Genomic DNA, 21,752 nt, shown 5'->3' with positions numbered 1-21,752 from the left:
ACTTCAGTTTTATGCTCTCTGCATATTGGCAGTGTGAGTTTCAAAGCACTGCGTTCATCCCATCGACCGTCTGCTTTGCTGAGTTCATTTCCTGATGTAGGGAGCGTATTTTCGAGCATTAGAGGCAGACTCTGTGGGCTAAGGTGCAAAATATACGTAGTGGGAGAGATGTGACCAAAGCTCTTCAGAGACGCGTCTTAAAACATGCAAATTATGTATTTATAATGGAGATTAAAGTGCCAGTGCAGATTCAGAGATATATATGACGTCTTTTATTTCCAAGCTTTCCTTTCATTCCTGAACTCCTCAGTAGACCAAAGTGAATGAAACTGTTGCATCTTCCTGCTTCAAGGCAACTTTAACTTTTGCTGAAGTGAAGAAATCTACCTTTAACTTTTATGATTAATTGGGTGAGTCTAAACCATTCTTGCATGGTAAGAATGTTTTTTTTATTTCCACTGGCAGCAGAGTCCTACTCTCAGTTCACTATAATTGATTAACATTCAGTTAAAGAAGCTGAAAAAGACTTGAGCTACTGTCTACCGTCTTTCCTAGATTTTCATGTTTGATTTCCAGCCTGGGAGAAAATGTCCAATTTATTATATCTGTATTTAACAAAGTGCCTTAAATCTATGCAACAGAATTTTTGTTTCTTTGGTTGAGTGTAATGTTGCTTATGTTTCACAATTTTGTCTTAAAACTGCAATAAAAATGTTAACATTCAATCTTGCTTAATTGTCTTAAGCATTTTTGCAATAAATTCAATACAGTGTGCAATTAGCTGAAAACACCTTTTTTCCTTATTTTTGCTGTGGATTTAAATCTACAATTTACATGTAGGTAAAGTGGGGGGGGAGAAAAAACGAGTTCAGTTTCAAGACATTGTTTATTAAAAAGTCAGCATTTTGACATTCCCAAAAAAAAGACAGAAAGGGCAAACTTATGTAAAGACAGAAAATACAGCAAGTCAATGAAAGATTCATGCTACATAACGGCCACACCGGAGGGGAGAAAAGCAAGTTGAAGCAGAGAAATTTTCTGAAATGAATGCCCTTTCTCCAGTTTTACATTTAACCACAAAGTTATTGTACTAGTAGAAATCTTCCTCTTCACCGAACAAAATACCCATTAACAAAAATAAAAACTTTTTTCTTAATTTGCTGGTATGACGTTAGAGAGCAGCATTTGTTCATGACTTCCAGTTGGGAGGATGACTACAATTTAAATTAAATCAAAACTTCAATTAAAAGAGAACATTTGTGAAATGTCTGCATCAGAAGATGGTCTGCAGCAGGAACAATCCAATTATTGGTAACACAGAGCAAACAGCAGGGTACATAGTTTCTTGGAACTGCAGGTTTCCATTGTGGTTTTCAATAGTACACATGCCTTTACTACAAAAACACATATACTGCCCTGCAGCACAAATGATAGGTAATGTGTAACATATGTAATCTAAATCAAAATGAGCAGAGTGTGATGAAGTGCATCATAACCTAAGTTTTAAATTAATTTAGCAAAATACTAAACTCTTTAATAATAAAGACAACCTCAACTCCACAACTGTGCACTGAAACCTGAAATTGGCGAGACTTTTCCAAATGACCGTTGCTAACTGGCTAGCATAAATAGCTAATTTAGCTCAAATTGATACTGAGCTTCAGCATCCCGTACGGCGTACTTGGGACAAAAACAGATGTAGTTAAAGTTGATACATTTAGATCAAAATGCTTGTACAAGTGACTTTCTTTCAGTGTAAGCTTTCAATAAAGATGAAATAATTTGCAATAATGTTGGCATCTCTTTCCGATGCTAAATACCATATAGTTTATGCTAAGTTAGCAAACTGCCAGATGAAGTTAATCATTCACTACCATAATACATCGTTTTGGGTGAAGTAACGCTTTTTTTGTGTCAAGAAATTTAAATATTTCTAAAGTTTTTTTAATCTACAGATGATTAGGGCACTGAAAATTTTTGACTTTATTCTCAAAATCCTGAGTTTAAAAAAAAGTCAGAATTCAGACTATATTTTTAATTTTGCACTCCCAGACAATGTTGATGGGGGTAGGCAGATCAGGCAAGTTTAAATTATACACACAAATTTTTGTATTATATGTTCTTTTTTTTTGAAAGAGGAAGAAGAATCACATTTTATGTTTTTACTTTAGATTACTTTTTTCAGCAAGTGTCCATTTCCTGGACAACTCCATCACTGAAGCTGGTTGCTCCCAGTTATCCATCTGCATTAAAGTTTGAATTGTGAATTGTTTTTAGTTGCTCTGTCTTCTGTAAATCTGAGTATGCATTCTGCTAGTTTATTAGAAGATGAACACGTTTTATTATAGTCTTGCCATGAGTTCTGTGAAAACTGGAGAAATAATTTGATAAAAGGGAATTTATTGGAACAAACTACCTCTTTCAACAAGGCACTGAATACATTTAAATAATCTGCAATATAATTAGGAACCATTTTTTTAAACAAGCTTTTGTCTTTCAGCTTTGAAGGGATTCTGTTTAAAATAACTTCCAAACTATCTTGGCAAAATTTAAACAAAAGCTCATCTGTAAATACCAAAGTACTACAAAAGACTTTCTTTGTGCCACTTACCACTTTTAAAAAAAGATCATTAAATTGCTCAACATCCTTGAAGTAAAAGTGGCTTCTTTTTAAACTAAAAAAAATCCTGTGTTTTGTTTTCCTCGGAAATAATATCAGATATGACTGCAGCACAAAAGTATAAGGATTTAATTCAGCCCAGTCAATATGTTTATTAAAACTTAAAAGATGAAAATAACCAACAGAAAATAAAGGTTACACACACACACGAATGAAATGAAGCGCAGAGTGGGAGTAATACTGACAGATCTCATTGTGAAAATCCTTGTGATCTGGACACAGAATAAACGATCGCCTTATTGCACATGGTCTAAAACGTCAAGTTCTGAAACCAAAACCCAGACTTCCCTACTGTGTTTCAAGAAATCATTTTCTTCAAGTGACAACCTCTTTTGCAGGAAAAGAAAGTCAAGTCACGAACCGCGTAGATTTGAGTTCCAGCAGATCCCGATTTGCATCTAAGCAGTTTGAATCGTTCAGTTTCACAGATCAAAAATGAATCAAAAGAAATGGATCGAGGACATTTCTGACTCAGGGATGAAATATAGCAATGGATTTCAGAAAGTGTATGCACTTTTGTTGAAAAAAAACAAACAGGTTTTTGTCATGAAAAGATGAGACCATGATAGATTTTAACAATATACATTCCACCTTTAGTGTGAGAATAATCTTTTACAATTAAACTTTAAAAACAAATCTGCTGGACAGAAACATGGGAAAAATGTTAAAAACCTTAAAGTTCCAACAACTGGGGTTGCATAAGTGTGCACTACCTTAACAGGGCAGTATTATTAATTTTCCAGGCACATAGGTCTATTTTATAGCACAATCAAGTAACTATGTTACCTTCAGTTGTATATATAAAAAATAACTGACTTTGCAATTTGACGCCTTGAAATTGGGCATCTGTCTCTTAAGAAGCTCCTGCTCTGACAACACTGTTCCTCCGTTATGCCGTTTACAGGGGTTCACAGGAATGTTCGACAGACGTAGTTCGAATGAGAAGCTCAGCAGACTCGCAGTCCCACAAGGTGTTGGCTAAATGCTGCTGCCGCTAGTCTGGAGGAGCCGAGTGGGGAAGTTAACTGACATTTGCTTTCTTTTCCAAGGACACCGATTGAGGAGATGTAACATGATCAAAATTAGTTATCTGTTCAAAGGTATCAGTCAAAGAAGAGGAGAAAAAACATCCAAGGAGTTTTAGGATTTTCTGATTCAACAAATTCTCGTATCCATTTAGTCTCCAAGGAGAGTTGCAGATACTTTTTTTCTTCCAGAGAAAACGTAAAGGTGTTGCTAAACTTTCGATTGTCGAACTTGTTCAGACCTTCCTCCAGCTAACATTAGACACTACAGTTGAACATTTAGTTGTTTACATTTCTCAAGAGGCGAAATGTAAACAAAAACACCACCACACCGACACGGTGGTGGCAATATCATGATGTGGGGTTATTTTTCTTTAGCTGGAACTCGGACGGTTGTCTTATTTGAGCAGGAGTCCAGAATCTCCCGACTTTCCTGTAGATCGGTGTCTTGACAAAGAAGTTTTGATAACTTTTGCAAAGTATTAACAAATTAAACGTACATGTTATTGTAGCTTTGTAATTTTGACACTCGCTTGTTTTTAAGCAGCTAACTTGTACATGTTAAAAGTAAGGTTAAAGGTCATCTTGGTCTCATTTTCTACATCACAGAAGCTGGTGTTTTAACAGCAAGTGAATAACTTTCAGAACCACTGCAGGTGAAATCATTTCTCTTCAGAAGTGTTGAGTATTCAGTAGTGTTTTCCAAAAGGCTGAGGCAACTTTAAGGTTTGAATAATAATAATAATAATAAAAAAAAGGCTCTGAATGGTCAGTTGTAAAAATCACTTTCTTATCCCATGAAGGCAAAGCTCAACCTGTCCAAGTTTCTCACTTTCGTGTGATGCAACACGAGCATTTCTGTTAGCAGAGTCACTGATTTACAACGAAAGGCAAACCTTTGGTCTCGTGTGGCTTAGATTTCACCAACAAACAAACAAAAAAACTTTTTTCCACTAATTACAACGAAAGGAATTTTTTTTGACTGATTTTAGTCAGCTGATGTTTTAAATGGGTTGAAGGTGCATGCTTCAGCTCTGACACTTTCCTTTGCCTCAATTCCTCATTTCTGCTTGTCCTACATATTAAGAATGTCAAAAAGGTTTGATAAAAAAAACAATAAATGAAACGATGGCTGTTATGTTTATACACCTGCAGGCAGAGTGGAAGAACAAAGGTCACATCATAGACAGCTTCTCTAAACTTTAGAGCCACTATCGAGCTACAAGAAAGATATAAAATCTTGGAATTTTCAGTTTAAATAAATAAAACTCTTGCAATGAGTATAATTAAAGAAGAGAAAGAAATAATTGGGATAAAACAAGACATCGTCGACGAGCAGCTAATAAAAATTCCCTCCCAAAAAATAATTTCTTTCACAGATTTCTTTTATCTTTTTTAGTAAAAATGAAAATATATTTTTTCTCCACATTCTTTGCAATTGTCCATTTGTTTTTTTTAAAAAATGATAGTACCAACAAATCCTTTGAAATATATGTACAGCTGTACAGTAGCTCTTCCAGTATAGCTCAACAATAGGTTTTACAAATGAAATTATGGAGGCAATAAAAACCAAAATAAAAAATGCACATCATTTGACATAAAACAGTCTTTACAGATATGGATTAAAAAGAGTCTCAATAAACAATAAAATAAAATATAAAAAAAGATAGAAAGTCAGCGTTGGCTAATGAGAATCTTGAAGATTTGTCTTTTCTTCAATGGCCTGTTTCACTATTTCAGCCAACTTCAAGCGGTCAACTTTATCGGAAAATGATCGCCCTGCAATAAAAACATTGGAGTTAAAGCCTTGATAACCACACCAATTATAGCTAAAATTGAGAAACATTTAATGGTTTCCATTGAGTAATTTGAAGAACTACAGGCAGCTCCGGTCCTTTTATTTCATCTATATCCTTTGGGGTTCAAAGCACAGAAGTAATAAGGAACATCTGATGGGGTTTGACTTGATTTAGACTTTATCACTAGTTAGTTTTTTTTTTTTTAAATCGTTGCAAGTGAGGTCTGAAAAGACAGTAAATTTGGCAACAAAGTGGATAAGTTGATATTAGAATAAAAGGATGAGAGTCATATCTTTATCCTTGAATTTATGGGGGATTTTTCTACAGCAGTCAGGCTTTAAATCTGAAATATGCAGCAACTTCTGACGGACGGACGGATGGATGGATGGACAAAAAGAGGAAAGAATCAGCTGCTTGTCAGTCTCAAAATGGATTTAACTTTTAGACAATTGATTAGTCAAAGGCAGAATACATAAATATTGTTCCCAGTTTCTGTGATTTCCACATTCTATACTACTTGATACGCTATTGGCTGACGTTTGCAAAGCAGCCAACCAAGGATCGGCATTCATTTTGCTTGGTGTTGATTGGCTGTTCGCTCAAGAGTAGAAATAAGAGTAGAAATAAGTACTGTATCACTTTAAAAATCTGTGGAAATAAGATAAATCTATAAAAAAGTAATTATTAGATACGAGATAATTATATTCAGTTTTTGATCAACAGATTAAAGAGGACAGAGGAATTGTAGGAATAAAGCTGAATACAGACCATCCCAGCTGAGACCCTGCAGGCCGTCTCTCAGCAGCTTACAGTCTCTGTTGAACCTCCAGGCATCGTGCATCACCTCATTCAGCTTCTCATCCTCGTTTTCTCCTGGAACGTTTTAGATAGAATCACATATAAACTGCAGCGCATCATTTTTACTCGTTTCATTTGTTTCAGGATGCGTTACCATCAGCACCCTTGAAAAGTCAGACACCAAAATGCAGAGATCATAAGAAGATCTGGGTGTTTGGATGTGCAGAAACTCACCAGCCTGTGGGAGTATGCACTGTGCTATGACATCTCTCAGTTTTTCCAGCGCTACGTTCGAGTCTTCCCCTCCGTTCTCTGGGTCATGGATGAAGAAACTGTCTGTGGGTTTGGGGCTGAAAGATTTAAGAACATAAAAGGTACAGTCAGCACAAAGAGAAATTTTACAACATTCTCCATCTAGTCATGTAAAATAAAACATAAAAGTGAACTCCATGTTTCAGCAGGCTGCCTTTAGCAGTAATAACTTGTTTTCTTCTGTGGGAAGTTTGAATCCAGAAAAATACCAACATAAAATATTTCAAATTTGTAGTCAAGGTTGAAAACAGGAAGCTTACTTTGATGTTTAATTTGAAATATTCTGATTTACTACATAAATGACAACTTGGTTATATTTGGAGTCAGACTTCGGGTACAATTTAACATTTAAGAACTGATAATTTTGCTATTTTGAAACTTATAGTGTATTCTTTGTTTATATATTGACTGTGGATTACAAAAAAAAGTCTAAAATGAATTGCAAATACATTAAGCCACAATAGTTTAATAGATTACATTACATATTACACTTCAGTTCTTACTAAGGCAAAAATGATAAATATTTACACAACATTTTGATGGAACGTTGAATTATGCATGTTAGAATAAAAGGGAGCTGGTGATGTATTCCTTTTCTCAGAGAAAGGAAAATGAAATTTTAAAGTCTTAGGTACAACAGACTCGATTTTTTATATTAATCACTTTTGTGCCTTAAGTGTGCATTCAGATTAAATGGGACGACCAAATAGCAAACTTTGTGCAACCATTAAACTTAATGCAGTAAGTGAGTAAGTCCATCATTTCAACCGTCACGGCCGTACCCCAGCAGTTTCCGCTTCCTGAGGATTGGGTTGTTGACAGAGTTCAGAGGCTTCAGGCTGACGTTCAGGTCCTGAATCCTCATGTTGGCGAGCTGCTCGGCGTGGGCCTGCTGGATCCCCGCGACCACGGCCTGCACAGAGAGAGATCGGAGCCACGATTAGAGCTGTCAGGTCTCAGTCGAAGCGCTCTCCCTTGTGCCGACAGAAAGCTGTGCCTGCCCGTTTCCCCAGCCATGTTTCGCTCTGCTGAAGGTGAGTTCAGAGACGAAGGTCGACAAAAGAGAGAAACTGTACTTTGCAAACCTTCTGCTCACCAACTCCTCTGACGGCAGCAGCATCATCATCACTTAAAAGACACTGAAAAACATTAATGGTCACTGTGTGTTACTTTAATCAGTTTACCGTCATAAAATGCACACTTTAGCATCTTGATTTTAAAAACGCAACACTTTCTGAGTAGAGCAGATAAACTACGGTGTCTTCAGAGAAGAATTCAACATCTGCAGAACAGAAAAACTCGAGGGCTGAAGACGGAGATCCCAGGTGTAGATCGAAGCGTAACCATGTGCTACAATATTCCTCTCCAATTGATTATATAAGGAAAAAATGCAAACCGATCTCCAGACACTCTCCATTCAATCTGACTGAGTTTGAGCTGTCGCAAAACACCAGGGCATACTGGAAATAAATGCATGCCACACTTTAAGGTTTTAACTGCATAAAACCATTATGTGCCTTTTTGTCTTTTGTCCTTCACACATTTTGAATACTCATTGATTATTATCTGTACAGCACTTTGCCACAGCTACTGTTGGTGTAAAGTGATTTATAAATAAAGTAGTAAAACAAAATCCATCTATTGTTAGAACTGTCACAATAATAGATTTTACGGGATGATAAATTGTCCCAGTAATTACCGTTATGAATGATAATATTGTTGATTTGAGATCAGTTTTAAGTCACCCTTTCCAAGACTAATAAACTTTTATTTTGTCAAGAACACTAGACACTAACTGGAAGATATTTTAAACATCTAAAGTAAAATACAACAACCAAAAACAGTGAACAGAAATAAAAACACACAGCTGAAGCCTTAAATAAAACGATCATGAAGCGTCTGCAAACAAAATTGATCTTCAAAAATTATTAATCATCAGAAAGGAAATCATCAAGCTCATTTTAATGTACATTACAATAAATTCATCAATTGCTTGCACAAATACATAATGTGGAGTTTGGGGTTGTAGACTGGGCTGCATGAACATTTCAGCAAGGCACTCCACCGACTAAAACAGTAATGCTGCATCGCCCGAAACGTTCCGGCCACTGCAGCTTCTAACTCACCTTGTCCATCATCATCTGTGCAGACGGCAAGACGTTGTCCAGCGCCTCGGTGCAGTTCAGCCAGGGGTGAGCCAGGACTCCCTCAATAGTCAGCCTCTCCTCTGGCTTTACCTTCAGTAGCCTGCACACACAAAGCAGAGAGAAGAGGTAAAAATGAGTGAAAAAGCAGACAAATGGGCAAATATAAACATGCTGGAAAAGTCAGCATGAGGAAGAAGAGGTTGGACTTTTTATGGGTTTTTTAATATTATATTAAAAAAAAAAAAAAGTCTTACTTGCGTACAATGTCCTTGGCCATCTCAGAGATCTGGCTCCACTCATCTTCTGGGAAATCAAAGCTGCCCGTCATAATCTTCTTCCTCATGTCCTTAGGGATGGTGCGGCTGTGGTGCTTTGAGTAGAACGGAGGATAGCCGCACAGCATTATGTAGATGATCACACCCAGCGACCACAAGTCACAGCTCTGCAGAGACAGACAATAAGCTTTTCTTTCTGTGTGCATTGGCAACAATAAATATACAAAAAATAAAACCAGAGATCTCTGCACCTCTCTTCAATAGGAGACATAAGTCCGTATTTATATTATGTACTACTTTAGTTTTTTTTAATAACATCTATAACTAGTAGCATGTTTTATAGATGCAATAATTTAAGATAGATTTTGATCCTGGATGTAAAGAAGGTTCACTGAATAAAAACCTAATCAAGCAAAAGCAGCATCCAAAAATGTGAGTTTTTCTTGCAAATATATCCAAGTTTATTTTCCCATCAAAACCTAAAGACTGATTTGGATTTACACTGCATGCTTTTACTCTATACTCAGCTGAAGTGAGTCTCACCTTGTTATATGTGTAAGGAGTTGGTGAGGTAGGTATAATTCCAGACTTTTCCTTCTGGTGTCTTCTTTGAGCCTCAAGTACCTGAACAGAAAATTAGTTATGCAGCTATCAATTATTTAAACTAAAAAAAACAGAAATAAATTTTTTGCCCGTTTTGTACCTGAGGTGCTACGTAGTAAGGAGTAAACTGAGGGGTCGTCAAGTCTCCTTGATCGATTTTGGCAAAGCCAAAGTCACACAACTTCACAGGTGCGTCCTGCAGGGCAGAAAAGGAAAGCAAAAGTTCTTATACAATAAGTCTCAAAAATGCTTTAATATTAATAAATCAACCAATACATCATCACAAATTGATTGCAGAAAGTGTAGAGAAGTAATAAAAAATAAATTCCTTGAACTTTGACAATTATACAGCTTTCAGTTTCTGAACTTGTGTGCTCCACAAAAAGTTCACTAAACAATTTCCATGTAGAGAGGGGTAAAGGAATGGATGGAAAGATAAACAGATTGACGCAAATATGGATGGATAATAGTTTTACACAATGGAAAATTTACCGTATTTTCCGCACTATAAGGCGCACCTAAAAACCTTCAATTTCCTCAAAAGCCGGCAGTGCGCCTTATAATGCGGTGCGCCTTATATATGGACCAATATTAAGCCACAACAGATCTAGCAACTACGGTAAGCAGCCGCCGACTTCATTTTCCCCCGTAGAAGAAGAAGTGCGCGGTGCATGCTGGGATAGTTGTCAGAACGCTGGTTTGTTAATAAAGTTTGATAATAAATTTAAGGGGGGGGAAGAGAGACAGAGACTGAGGCAGCAGCGTGTCGGTTGGTCTGTGTTACCCAGAAAGCAGTTGGGCACAATATCACAACACCATGAGTGAAACAACGACTGGGGCAGCCTACTCTATAAAGAACTCGGGGACCACTTCTTTTCAACTGTGGATGTGTAATAATAGGATACGGAACAAATTGGCAACCCAAAATGAAACGTCTATTCTATGTGCCTTATGATGCGGTGCGCCTTATGTATGAAAGTTTTTTTTATGAAATAAGTTTTAAAATAGGCCATTCATTGAAGGTGTGCCTTATAATCCGGTGCGCCTTATAGTGCGGAAAATACGGTAACATTATGTGAAAACAGAAGTGGCTGACAGGAGCAAATGTGCAAAAAAACAGCAAAATGTGCTGTTTTTTGCAAATTTTCCATCTGTCGGCCACATTTTTCCATCCAATCATCACCCAACCTAAACTTTTTCTTTCTTTTGTTTTTCCTGAATAATTCCTGAATTATTCCAAACTTTTCCATTCAGCGTAGAAACCTGGACTTCTCCAAACAGCTTCGATGTGAATGCAGCTTACCAGAGAGTTATCTTTGAAGAGCAGGTTCTCTGGCTTCAGGTCACGATGTGCAATATTCAGGGAGTGACAATGAGCCAATGCTTGGCTGATCTACAGCGGGACGACACATAATACACACACACACACACACACACACACACACACACAGACAGACACACACACGCTCCACTTAGTGAGTTGAGCAATGGTGGTGTTGAATATCAGGACTCCACTCACCTGTTTGGTGACCTGACTGGCCATCTTTTCAGTAAAGTGCTTGTGCTGACTAATTCTGTGGAAGAGCTCGCCACCCTCCATCATCTCCATAACAATCAGGAGTCTTGCTCTTACACAAAAAAGGGATTTAATTGGGAGATTATGTCAGGATAAAATGGATATGTAAAAAATGTGTACAGGTTAAGAAAGAGATGTCCAACGTGCGGCTGGGGGGCCATTTGTGGCCCTTGGAGAGGTTTTGAGCGGTCTTTGGACGCAATTTAGGAATGGTTTAAATCCAGCAAATGGAGCTAATGTAGATCAGCTTTCTCTGTATGAACTTTTCAACAACAAATTTACATCTTAAATAGAAAATTTTAGGCACAAAACAAGTGCTTCTTTAATTAGACATGTTTTGTATTATTATTTTAATATAGGAGCCACAAATCTCCAGTGACTTTTTACTCAAAAACAAACTTAGTCACACTCAGTAATTAAATTTAGATAAACACAGTTAAGAGTTTTGAAAGAGTTCTCATTTTTATTGCTGGGAATAAACTAAAATTGATTTCTTCACCAACAAGTTAGGAAACTAAAGTCTTTCCTGACCGTTTTAATTCAAATAAATGAATTAAAAAGGATTAAAATGAATTAGCAGGCAATGAATTTGCCTGCTAATTTGTTGATTAGCAGGCAGAAAGAAAATAATTCACTATATAATTATTTATAAAATTAGCATTTCTTACTGAAAACTTGGTGATTCTGGCCCACAGTGCAAAAAGTTTGGACAGCCCTGGGTTAAGCCATTATTACCTTGGACTGGACTCGTGAGGGAACTGGACAGTGTTGGCGTACACCTCCAGAATTTGCACAATGTTCGGGTGGTTGGCACACATCATGTGAAGACGCACCTGCACAGAAGAGAAATAATCTTACGTCGAGAAGATGTTAAAAGAGCCAGAAATGGCTGTAAGTGTGTCACAGTCTGCATCTTCCTGTCAGCCAGCTTTCACGGTTCGTCAGCAGGAGTCTGTGAAGCAAATCTCTGTTTTCAAGCTGCTTGATCAAAACAGTGTGCAGCTAAATGACATGATAAGGCTGTTAGACACACTGTGCGCTGCAGGAAGACGATGTTGGGGACAAAGACGCTCTTCTAAACAGATCGAGGTTGAGAAGAGAGAGTGGCAAGGACAAGAAAAACAGGAATTAATCAAGACTGATAACAGGCGGAACAAAGCATGCTGATACAGCCAGAGGCGACAAACAACAGGGATTAATCAGACCAATGACAGAGTCCCAACCTCATTTCTGGCCTTGGGGCGATCAATGAGGATTTTCAGGGCCAGGCGTTCCTGACTCGACTTCTTCACACACACCCTGTATAGGAGGGAGAATAGAAGAGTCAACAAACAGGTTGCGCAACATAACCCACACAGCAAAACACACAAAATCTTTTAAAAAATTCATAGTTTCACTGGCAGAATATGTCATTCATAATATGGGGAAAATGTGTTGTTGTCAGTGGAACTAGTATTTTTTTTACCAATATTACAGCGTTATTGACTTAAAACAAGTTTTTATATCCTGTTGAAATGTTAGTTTAATCTTATTTCAAGTGTACCAAGATATTTTCAGTAGAAATTGAACCAAAAATACTCTCAATTTTGTGTTTTTTCAGTGCAAACGTTCAATAACCACATGGTTTACGTACAGAATTAATGTAGAAGTTTCTGTACCTTAGTAAACTTTCACCATATTGACTTTAAATCAGTGATGTGAAAACGCATTCGACCAGACAATCTCATTTGGGATTTTCTGGTAAAACCAGAATTCATGTTCGCCTCAATTACAGAAATGATCCAGATCCTGAAGAAGAACAGCCAGAGACCATCAACACTGTTTGACTGTTTTGTTTTTTTTTACTGAAATTCTGTTGAGTTGTTTGTTGAGATCTTTTAGCCTACTTCATGCTGCCAGGCAGATCCAATTTCTTGATTCTGCAAGCAGGGAATAATCAGTGTTTGTATTGAGACTGAACTCTGCCCTCCAAACTGTGAGCAATTACGTTTAGGGTGGATGCATAACTGGGGGATAATCTTGTAATTCCTGTTGGACTCAAAACTGCTTTCTCCAGTCGTGAAAACATTTTTTTCTCCTTTATGTTTCGTAGTCTTTGTAAGTAAAAAAAAAAAGTGTATAGATTCAGAATCAGATTCAGTCAAAATTGTAACAGGCAGATGAGACTAAAAGAAAACTGGAGATGAGTGTCAGCAATGAAAAGCCTCATTGGTGCATCTTCACTTTTTTTCCCCCCATTCAAAAACAACTTTTGTCTATAAATATGTTATACCAAGAAATTCTCAAGAGGTATAGTTCATCTTAACTTCACCTCGTTCAAATTCTTTAAAAAAAATTCTAAAAAGCACCTTTTCATATCCAATTATTAATCTATTAGTAAAAAAAAAAAAATAGTCAGGCCTACACTGTATTGATGTCAGAGAAGGCTGAGCTTTTCACATGTTGATGTTGGAAGTATTTGTTTCAGTGTAAGGCTTATAGATTTACATGGAAGACACATTTATCTGTGGCTGTTTTTCACACATCTTGTAAACAAATTCACTGTAAACGGCAACCTTTGACCCTTGAACCCAGACTGCACTATTAAAGAATTACCACAGCTGACATTCTGCTTTGCTTTGGCCAAAGGCCATTCCTCTGAAGGCAGAAGTGGCCACCTAATGAGTCACAGAGTTACACATCGGAGGGCTGTTGAGATTCAGGGCAGCGGGGGATTAAAGCAAAGGAAGAGTCATCAATGAATATCAGAACAAAGAACTGAGTCAGAAAACACAAGACCGGATGACTGAGAGCAGCCCAAAAAAAGAAACCAGGCAGATTCTTTGAATCATAGCGGGTTTTTAGTCAGACATGATGAGGCGATTTCTCAGTTTTCTCATCACTTTATGCTAAAATGATACGCTTGTGAAATAACAGCTTGTCGTCTTTTGATCTGAATCTGCGATAGCTTCGAAACGCAGAATGAACAGGAGTCAGAGCAAGATTTACGACTCATATCCTTCACATCTACATAGAAGCAAATGAAAAGCTTAGAAACAGCACGCATAAAGACAATGACTGATTCAGTCTTTATCCTTTAAACGCTTCTAAAAGCACAGGGCAGTAATCACAGAAGAAGATAAGTGTAGCTCAGAGCATGTGGGTTAATACGTACAAACATGTTTATTTGCGCAGTAAGAGTTTCGACTACATGGTTACGTATTGAAGCAGGTAAAAGTTTAGCTTTGGATTCAAGCCCAGTAACCTTTAGGATGTGACACTGTTGCACCAAACACAGCAGGATTTAGACAACACAGACAGCAAGAGGGGAAGACGACATACGGGACACAAACAAACCCTGGTTTCATAAACCCCTCGACTCATCCTTGACCTTTTTGTATAATAATTTTCATTTTTTCCTGCGCAAGGAAAAATAAAATGCAAACATCTTTAATGTGTGGGAAGTATTTTTTGGCAGCAGAGATTATCTGTCCAGAAAACACAACAGTTTTTTCCCCACAGTAACTGCAGTGTGAAACAACATGTAACTCTTAACTCTCACCACAGCATGAGAGTTTTGACGAATCGGTTATTAAATGCAGCCGGTTCAAACCGATGATCAGCAGCATCAAAGATTAATTAATCTGACTCCATATGGGTAATTTAATCCCCAGTTATCTTTATAGAGTCCTCATTAGATGAATAAAATGGCGGAGAAATGCTCACCTGACAGGTCCGCTGATTCCAGCTCCCAGCTTCTGTGTCCAGTTTATGATGTATTCATCCAAGATGGACGCCTCCTGTTTGAAAAGCAAACCAGGATGTCAAACGTAATCCATTATTCAGCAACAGTATTGCAATTACAAGCTGCAGTGCAAAAACTATCCTTAATAGCATTATAAATGAATAAATAAATTTACCATCAGAGGTCTTCTGTAACCTTGTGAGACTGACTGAAGCAATGAATAAATGTTTACTGACGATTTCCAAACTGATTACTATTTGTTTGTGTTTCTCAAATGCAGAACCAAACAATCAAAAATATTATTTGATGAACTCTACTGAGTTTGATAAACTTAGATAAAGGTGAGATGCAAATCCTGCTCGTCGTTGGATGCAAAAGCACCATCTCTATCATATTTTCTGGTTGTTAACCGTTATTGTTGATGAAAAAAAATCAAGTTTACACAAATTAACATGTGTTTAGTCCTTAAATGAGTCTCAGCAGAAATCAAGACCAGCGGGCCGTGATTTGAAACTAAATTGGAAATCTGTACCAGCTTGTAAAAGCCTGATCTGTTCAGCTGTAAATTTTAGTTAGTCGTTTCATAGATTTTTAAAATTCAGTTGACAGATTTCATGTGGTATAAATGATTGACAGCCCTAATCAGCCCTCCGTTGTGTCATAGTTAAATGCACTTCATCATTCGTCTAGTCTAGTGTTATCCTAAACGCAAATTATTTCTAGACAATGACAACTTGGCTGCCAAAAACAAACACATCACAAAGATTAGCCTCTGGTGCCAACACAGAGGATTAGGGAGGTGCTCTGAAGGAACGACTGAAATTGAGAGGATAATCTGAGTTTGGACTTAAATTCTGTGCAAATATTTTTTTAAAACAATCCCATTAAATGATTAGTTGTTTCATCTTCCTGTGAATATGTTAGTGTTAGCAACTGTAACTCATTTTTTACTGCCTTCACAATATGAATGCCCTTTGAAGTCAGTTTTTTATGGAAACGGGTTGATTTTCAGCTTCTTTGGCTGTTTTAAGCTCAAAAATACAAACTTTTTTTCTTTACCCTTATCAGACAGAGCAAAGCTACCAGGTCAGATCCTCTGGATGCCGGTAGCGAACCAAGTTAACCATTTTCTGCATTTGCGAGGTTTTAAAAATTAAGTAAAAGGAATATTTAAAATATCTGAATAGAGCTATATTTTCTACCATATGTTTAGTTTATGTATGCAAGAGAGTGTTACAGAGCAAGATTTAAAGCAGATAACAAGAAGGCTGAACGTATCACAGGAGCAATGCTCCGTTTTATCAGTCAGCCTGTTCCTGTTAGGGAACATGATGGATTTGGAAAATTTGGTGGCCTTAAAAATTAAAACTAGCTTGCTTTTATGTGCATCTTTGTGTTTCCATTGGCCGGTCACATTTGTGTCTGAATTTCCTAACTTTGGTAGGTTTTGGTAGGCCACTGTTTAAGATTAAATCCATTTGTGGATATTGGCTCTCTTGTTGTGTTTAGTTTTTCCAGATTGATACGTGCCACTGATTTTGCTTTACATCTGATTTTGAATATCTATCAATCAGGGCATGATTCTTTAAAAGATATTTTTGCCTATGTTTTGTCAGAAAATCCTACAAGTCTGGCCTGGTATGATAACTGAAATTAAACTCAGCTTTCCAAAAGATTTCATTAATTCATAACTAAGCAGCAACTCACCATTTGAAAACAGTCTTCTGTATTTACAATTGTTTCCTTGGCTGGTTTTAGTAGTAGTTTATTAACCTTATGTGTCAAAAAAAAAACAATAACAGAACAAATCTGTAACAGGGTAAATAGTTATTTAGTCCCTGGGCCAAATCAGTATCTCAAAGCTCTAGTACTCTGTAGCTAAGAAACAAGTCACAAGACTGTGATGGGGGCTTCTGCAGTCCTGAGAAATAGATAAATTACCACCACAAAAACAAAGGTGAACCAGAAAATGATCTATTTTTCCACTATTTCTCCTAAAAGCATTTTTGACTTTTACTGCTGGAACAGATACTAGTGGTCCAACTTTACAGCAGATGTTGATCATGTACTAAACTTTTTTTTATTATTTCTAAAAGCAACACTGAGATGTATCTGCTATCAAATGCTCTATCAATGTAGCATTATTTCTACATATAATGAAAATATGCATAGATTAGTACCTGATAAAACACCAGCTGTCACTAATCAGCACTTCCTTACCTTAATGAACTTTTCTGCATGGTTGTCCTCCGTCATGGTGCGCAGCTCCTGGAAGTCTACGAAAGTTGGAAATAAGTCGCTTACTCTGATCCCTTCGCAAAGTTTCGGTCTCCCTGGGCAGAACCGGGGCTCGTTATATCACCACTAATGACAATATAAGCCCATCACAGCAAAATGTCACCCGGCCACCGATCAGCCGTAGCCGAGTGTGGTCCGCCGGGAGACCTGAAGCCCAGCACGTCAGATCAGGCCAGCTCGGCTCACAGCCTCGGGGTCCGACTCGCTCTTCCTCTTGTCCTGAACCCGCTGTGGTGACCATGTAGAGCGTCAAACTCCGAGCAAGGTCACCAGAAAAAGAAAGCCGAAGACGGGAGTCAAACGTGGACCGAAGCCGAGCAGCTTCGGTGGCGCAGTGAGCGATATTTTTAGCCCCCGAATACTGACTCGGTCACTGTTAGCTCTGAAGCTAACAACACAGCCGTCTGCTTGCCGATTTTACAGTTTGTCCAGTTGATTATAAAAAAGCAGACATGGGGATAGGTCTGAATAAAGTGAGATATTTTTAAAATGACTATTATACAGGAACACCTGGGGGGCTGATACGACACAGCGAGCACAGCGCGTTCCCAACGGCTTGTGGCAAAGAGATAAGTTAGTTTTCTAACCCTGCTTTAAGACAGAAATGTTATCATTCTTCATCAGAACAGTACATGGACACTGGAAGATGCTACGGCCTAATATGTTCGATGAAGCAGGTCAACCGGTTCTTTTTCCAGCGGAGGTCCAGACCATCTCTGGACTATTTGGTTAATTCCATAACCCCAGACGGCACTCAATAGGAGTCCACACAGAACGCCTGATGAAAATTAATACCAACTGTGATGGTTGTTGTCTGAAATTGAAACAACATATATCCACAGTCTGTAAGTCTATATATTTTTTTGTATCACATAAATTTATTGTATTATATGTATTTATTTATAGAATAACTTCACTGGTTGTTTTTTGGCATGTGCGAGGGTTCCTTCATAAAGACCCAAATTTCAGTGCGCATTCAAGTTTACATTCAAGGGTTAACTAAAGGTTTATTACAGTCTGAACTCTAGTCTAATTATTTGTTTATTTGTTTAAACAGTCAGTCACAACAACTGTTTTAAATCCTAGAATTTGAAATAGTAAAAATTGATATGAGTTACCAAAATATGAGTAGCCAGTACTGCCGTACCCTACCAAGAAATTACTCAAGTAAATAAAGTATTCTAAAAAGGCTAGTACTGATTAACTGATCATAACATCCGATTTAATTTTTTATAAATTATGCATTCAGTATGCCATCATAATATAAAGATATGTGCAAATTCTATTTTAGACTGAAGTGTAAAATTAATGCAAACAGCATGAATTCAAAATAGATAATGTAAGCTGAAGAAACTCTTCTCAATATATATATATATATATATATATATATATATATATATATATATATATATATATATATATATATATAATATACACACACACACAATATAATTTGTGTTATATTTGTGTCAATATAACACAATATAACACAAATTAAATAAAATCTTACAATAACTAATGCAAGAACAGGGTAAAGTAGTGACAATGTCCAAGTTAACATGACAGGCTCAGCAGAAAATAACTGCTGAGCCTGATTTGCTTGATTATTTTTATTACTTTTCATACATAACTAAAAATCATTTCAAAATAAAGTGCTGGTGTGTGTCTGTGTTTTGTTTAATTTTTCATTAAAATTTGTTCTTCATTCAGAGAAGCTACTTGGTTTGGGTAGAGTATCCAGATATTTTTATCAAGTAAGAGTAGCATTACTTTGTAATATTACCCAAGTACAAGTGAAACGTAAGGTGTAGTAAAAGTACTCTTTTTTTTTCTTCCCCACATATTACTCAAGTAAATGTTACTCATCACTACCCTGCTCTGATAATTACTAAATTCACTGTCTTTCATAATTATAAACATCATTGGATTTCATTTAATTTTTATGTTATAGACCAACAAAAGTTAGTAAATAACAGTGAAGTGGAAAAAACAGGGATAAAGAATTTTCCCACTTTTCGACAAGTAGTCCACAGTATGAAAACACAGATAGATTTTGTGTGATCAGACACTAAGACAAAACTTGGACTTTTGGCTTACATGCATTAATGGATATCATTCAAAACAGACCTGTCCCATGGTGAAATATGGTGGTGGCAGTATTATGCTGTGGGGACACACTTTTTAGCAGGGAAAGAGACACTTTAAGTTTTGAAGTGTTTACATGGACTTTATGGGACATTCATAGCTCAACTGAAGGTTATTTAACTAAAATAAGATTACGTAAGAAGAACTTTTAATCCCACAGAGGAAAATATTGTGCCAATGCTTAAATGTCATTAAATAAATTATAAATTCATTAAAAATAAGTTAAATAAATAAATAAATAAATAATAAAAGACTTTAAACAAATAATTATATTTTAGCAGATTATTAAAAGATAAAATATTTGTTGAAAATGACTGGAGATTACATGACATTATTTCCTTTTTTAATGCGGTTGCTATTATGTTCCACAAATACTCAAACTTTCAATGAAATCAACATTTCCCTTGTGCATTAAATACTTTTATTTGTATCTTTTAAATGTGCTTCTGATTCTACATCTAGTTATGCTTATCTCTGGTTAACGTGTAGTTGTTTTCTAATGTCTTTCAATGAGCTTGTGCAACCTGATTTTGCTCTGCAATGCATCTTGTGGCACTCCTAATAAATTACATTACAGTAAATCTTGAGTCTTGTGCTTATTCAATAAGCAGCATGTTTTTTTACCTTTATCATATCATTCCTTTCTGTAATATTTGTAACTTCTCTGTGATTTAACAGTAATTTTAATTAGTTGTGCACTAATTGCATCTTGTAACATATGTAACCAGTGTTTTAATTACAATAACTGAAATACTATGTAAAATTACCATTGTTATGTTCATGTCATTATACTCCAAACAGTACAATCCTTCTGGTGTATTTATTTGATTGCTCCCATTACTACTTAAAGACCAATGTTTTTACATTAATAATTTAGACTTGCTGTAGTTCATGATGAATTCGAGAAATCAGTTTATGGCTTCTATTAAGTGTACGCAACATCTCTTCGTGTTTATTGTTATCCGACATAGAAAAGACAATTACAGCTAATAAAAACACAACATTCAAGATTAGATTGTTAAATCAGACTAATAAAAACATTTTATTGCAAAAATGGCTTGATGAAAAGCATGTTTAGGTCAAAAGGTTATTTCCAAATCTGAAAGACAAATCTCTTTGCAACACATATTTTAATTTATTGAGCATGACTGAGTGGAAATTTGTTTTGTTTTTTCTTGTTTTGTCGTGCATGTCTCATGTCATTAAAGGATTCTTCATTTCAGAATAAAATAATCAGAGAAAGTGCAAGAGCAATTTTCAAAGGCTGAATTTATGTAATGTATGAAAAAAAACCAACACAATCCAAAAGAATCTTTCCCTATGTGAAAAGTTGTAGGAGCTCACTGTTAGACCGGAAATTAAGCTCAGTTCAACTTTAGAAGCCACACCCAATTTGGATTGCAGTTGGACTTGTAGAATTAACAAAATCAGTTAAATACAACCTGTCTGATACCATGAAGGAGGATACAAAATTTAAAAACATCTAAAGAGCTAAAGAAATTAAAAAACAGTATCGTAAAAAAAAGAGGTTGCTGACATTGATCATTTGTTAACAAGCAATTTTTAAGGCTTTGGCACTGCAAACCACAGTGAACGCCACTATCCACAATTAGTGAAAACATATAACACTGGTGAACATTCCTAGGAGTGGGCAATTTACCAAAATTAGTCCAAAAGTGCAGTGATTGACTGATCTACAAGTCCACAAAAAACCCCACAGAACATCATTGAAAGAACTGCAGACCTTTCTTTCTTCAGTTCAGTGTAATAAAAAGGGACCATGGAAAATGGCCTTCATGGTAGAGGTAGTGATGGTCTAGATATGTTTTGCTTCTTTAAGACCTGGATAACTTGCCATAATTGATGGAACCACAAATTATGCTTTCTCTCGAAGACATCCTTAAGGAGAATATCTACTCATCATTTTGTGACCAAATGCGCTTGGGTTATACAGCAGGACAATGATCCAGATCATGATTCAATGATCCAGACAATGCAAATGTTAAAAATAAAAGAGAAAAGGTTTCGGACTAGTCCAGTTAAGGTCTTTACCTAAATCTGATTGACTACTTTGTCTCTGGAGATTTTATATTTCATTTTTCATATAGCTCCAGTTGATACAAATGGCAGAAAAATTAGGTTTGGTTGTGTACTCTATGCATTTACCAATTTCTGACTCAAGAGACTGACACATTGAAAGCGAGAGATCAAGGTCATTTTGAGCCAAACAGAGCAAGCTGAGTTCTTTCTCCATCACTGAAAATGCATTTTTCTTAGTGCAATTTGATTTTTGCCTTTAACTTTACTTTTTTATTCTCTGCCGTTTGTGCCAGAAATGACAGCAAAAAAATTCCTGCAAAATCCAAAAAG

The 21,752-nt window shown here is 36.4% G+C and overlaps 1 protein-coding gene across 2 annotated transcripts; it reads right to left on the bottom strand.

The window, feature by feature from the left end:
- Positions 1-872: 872 nt before the first annotated feature.
- Positions 873-17,342, bottom strand: mapkapk5 (MAPK activated protein kinase 5). Of its 2 annotated transcripts, XM_081610742.1 has the most exons (15): positions 17,160-17,342; positions 14,921-14,994; positions 12,439-12,514; positions 11,951-12,048; positions 11,159-11,267; positions 10,943-11,032; positions 9,740-9,835; positions 9,580-9,660; positions 9,016-9,203; positions 8,741-8,861; positions 7,700-7,753; positions 7,397-7,527; positions 6,537-6,652; positions 6,273-6,377; positions 873-5,484 (listed from the first exon to the last, which is right to left on the bottom strand). In XM_081610742.1, the coding sequence occupies exons 1-15, from the start codon at positions 17,193-17,195 to the stop codon at positions 5,390-5,392; spliced, it is 1,470 nt and encodes a 489-aa protein (XP_081466868.1). In that variant the 5' UTR covers positions 17,196-17,342; the 3' UTR covers positions 873-5,389. The 2 variants fall into 2 exon arrangements, with proteins under 2 accessions (XP_081466868.1, XP_008416499.1); XM_008418277.3 differs by lacking the exon at positions 7,700-7,753.
- Between the last annotated feature and the right edge of the window lie 4,410 nt (positions 17,343-21,752).

Source organism: Poecilia reticulata, chromosome 9 (assembly GCF_904066995.2).
Source record: "Poecilia reticulata chromosome 9, P_reticulata-male-v2, whole genome shotgun sequence".
NCBI lineage: Eukaryota > Metazoa > Chordata > Actinopteri > Cyprinodontiformes > Poeciliidae > Poecilia > Poecilia reticulata.
Note: the sequence above shows the minus strand (reverse complement) of the source record. Positions and strands in the feature narration are given on the sequence as shown.

Bases quoted from the DNA above. Each gene is read 5' to 3' on its own strand.
- mapkapk5 (XM_081610742.1), bottom strand. From the start codon at position 17,195: ATGACGGAGGACAACCATGCAGAAAAGTTCATTAAG. The intron at 12,049-12,438 runs GTTGGGACTCTG...TCTTCTGTGCAG, and splicing joins GCCCCAAGGCCAGAAATGAG to GTGCGTCTTCACATGATGTG. The intron at 9,836-10,942 runs GTAAGCTGCATT...TCTGCCCTGCAG, and splicing joins TCTTCAAAGATAACTCTCTG to GACGCACCTGTGAAGTTGTG.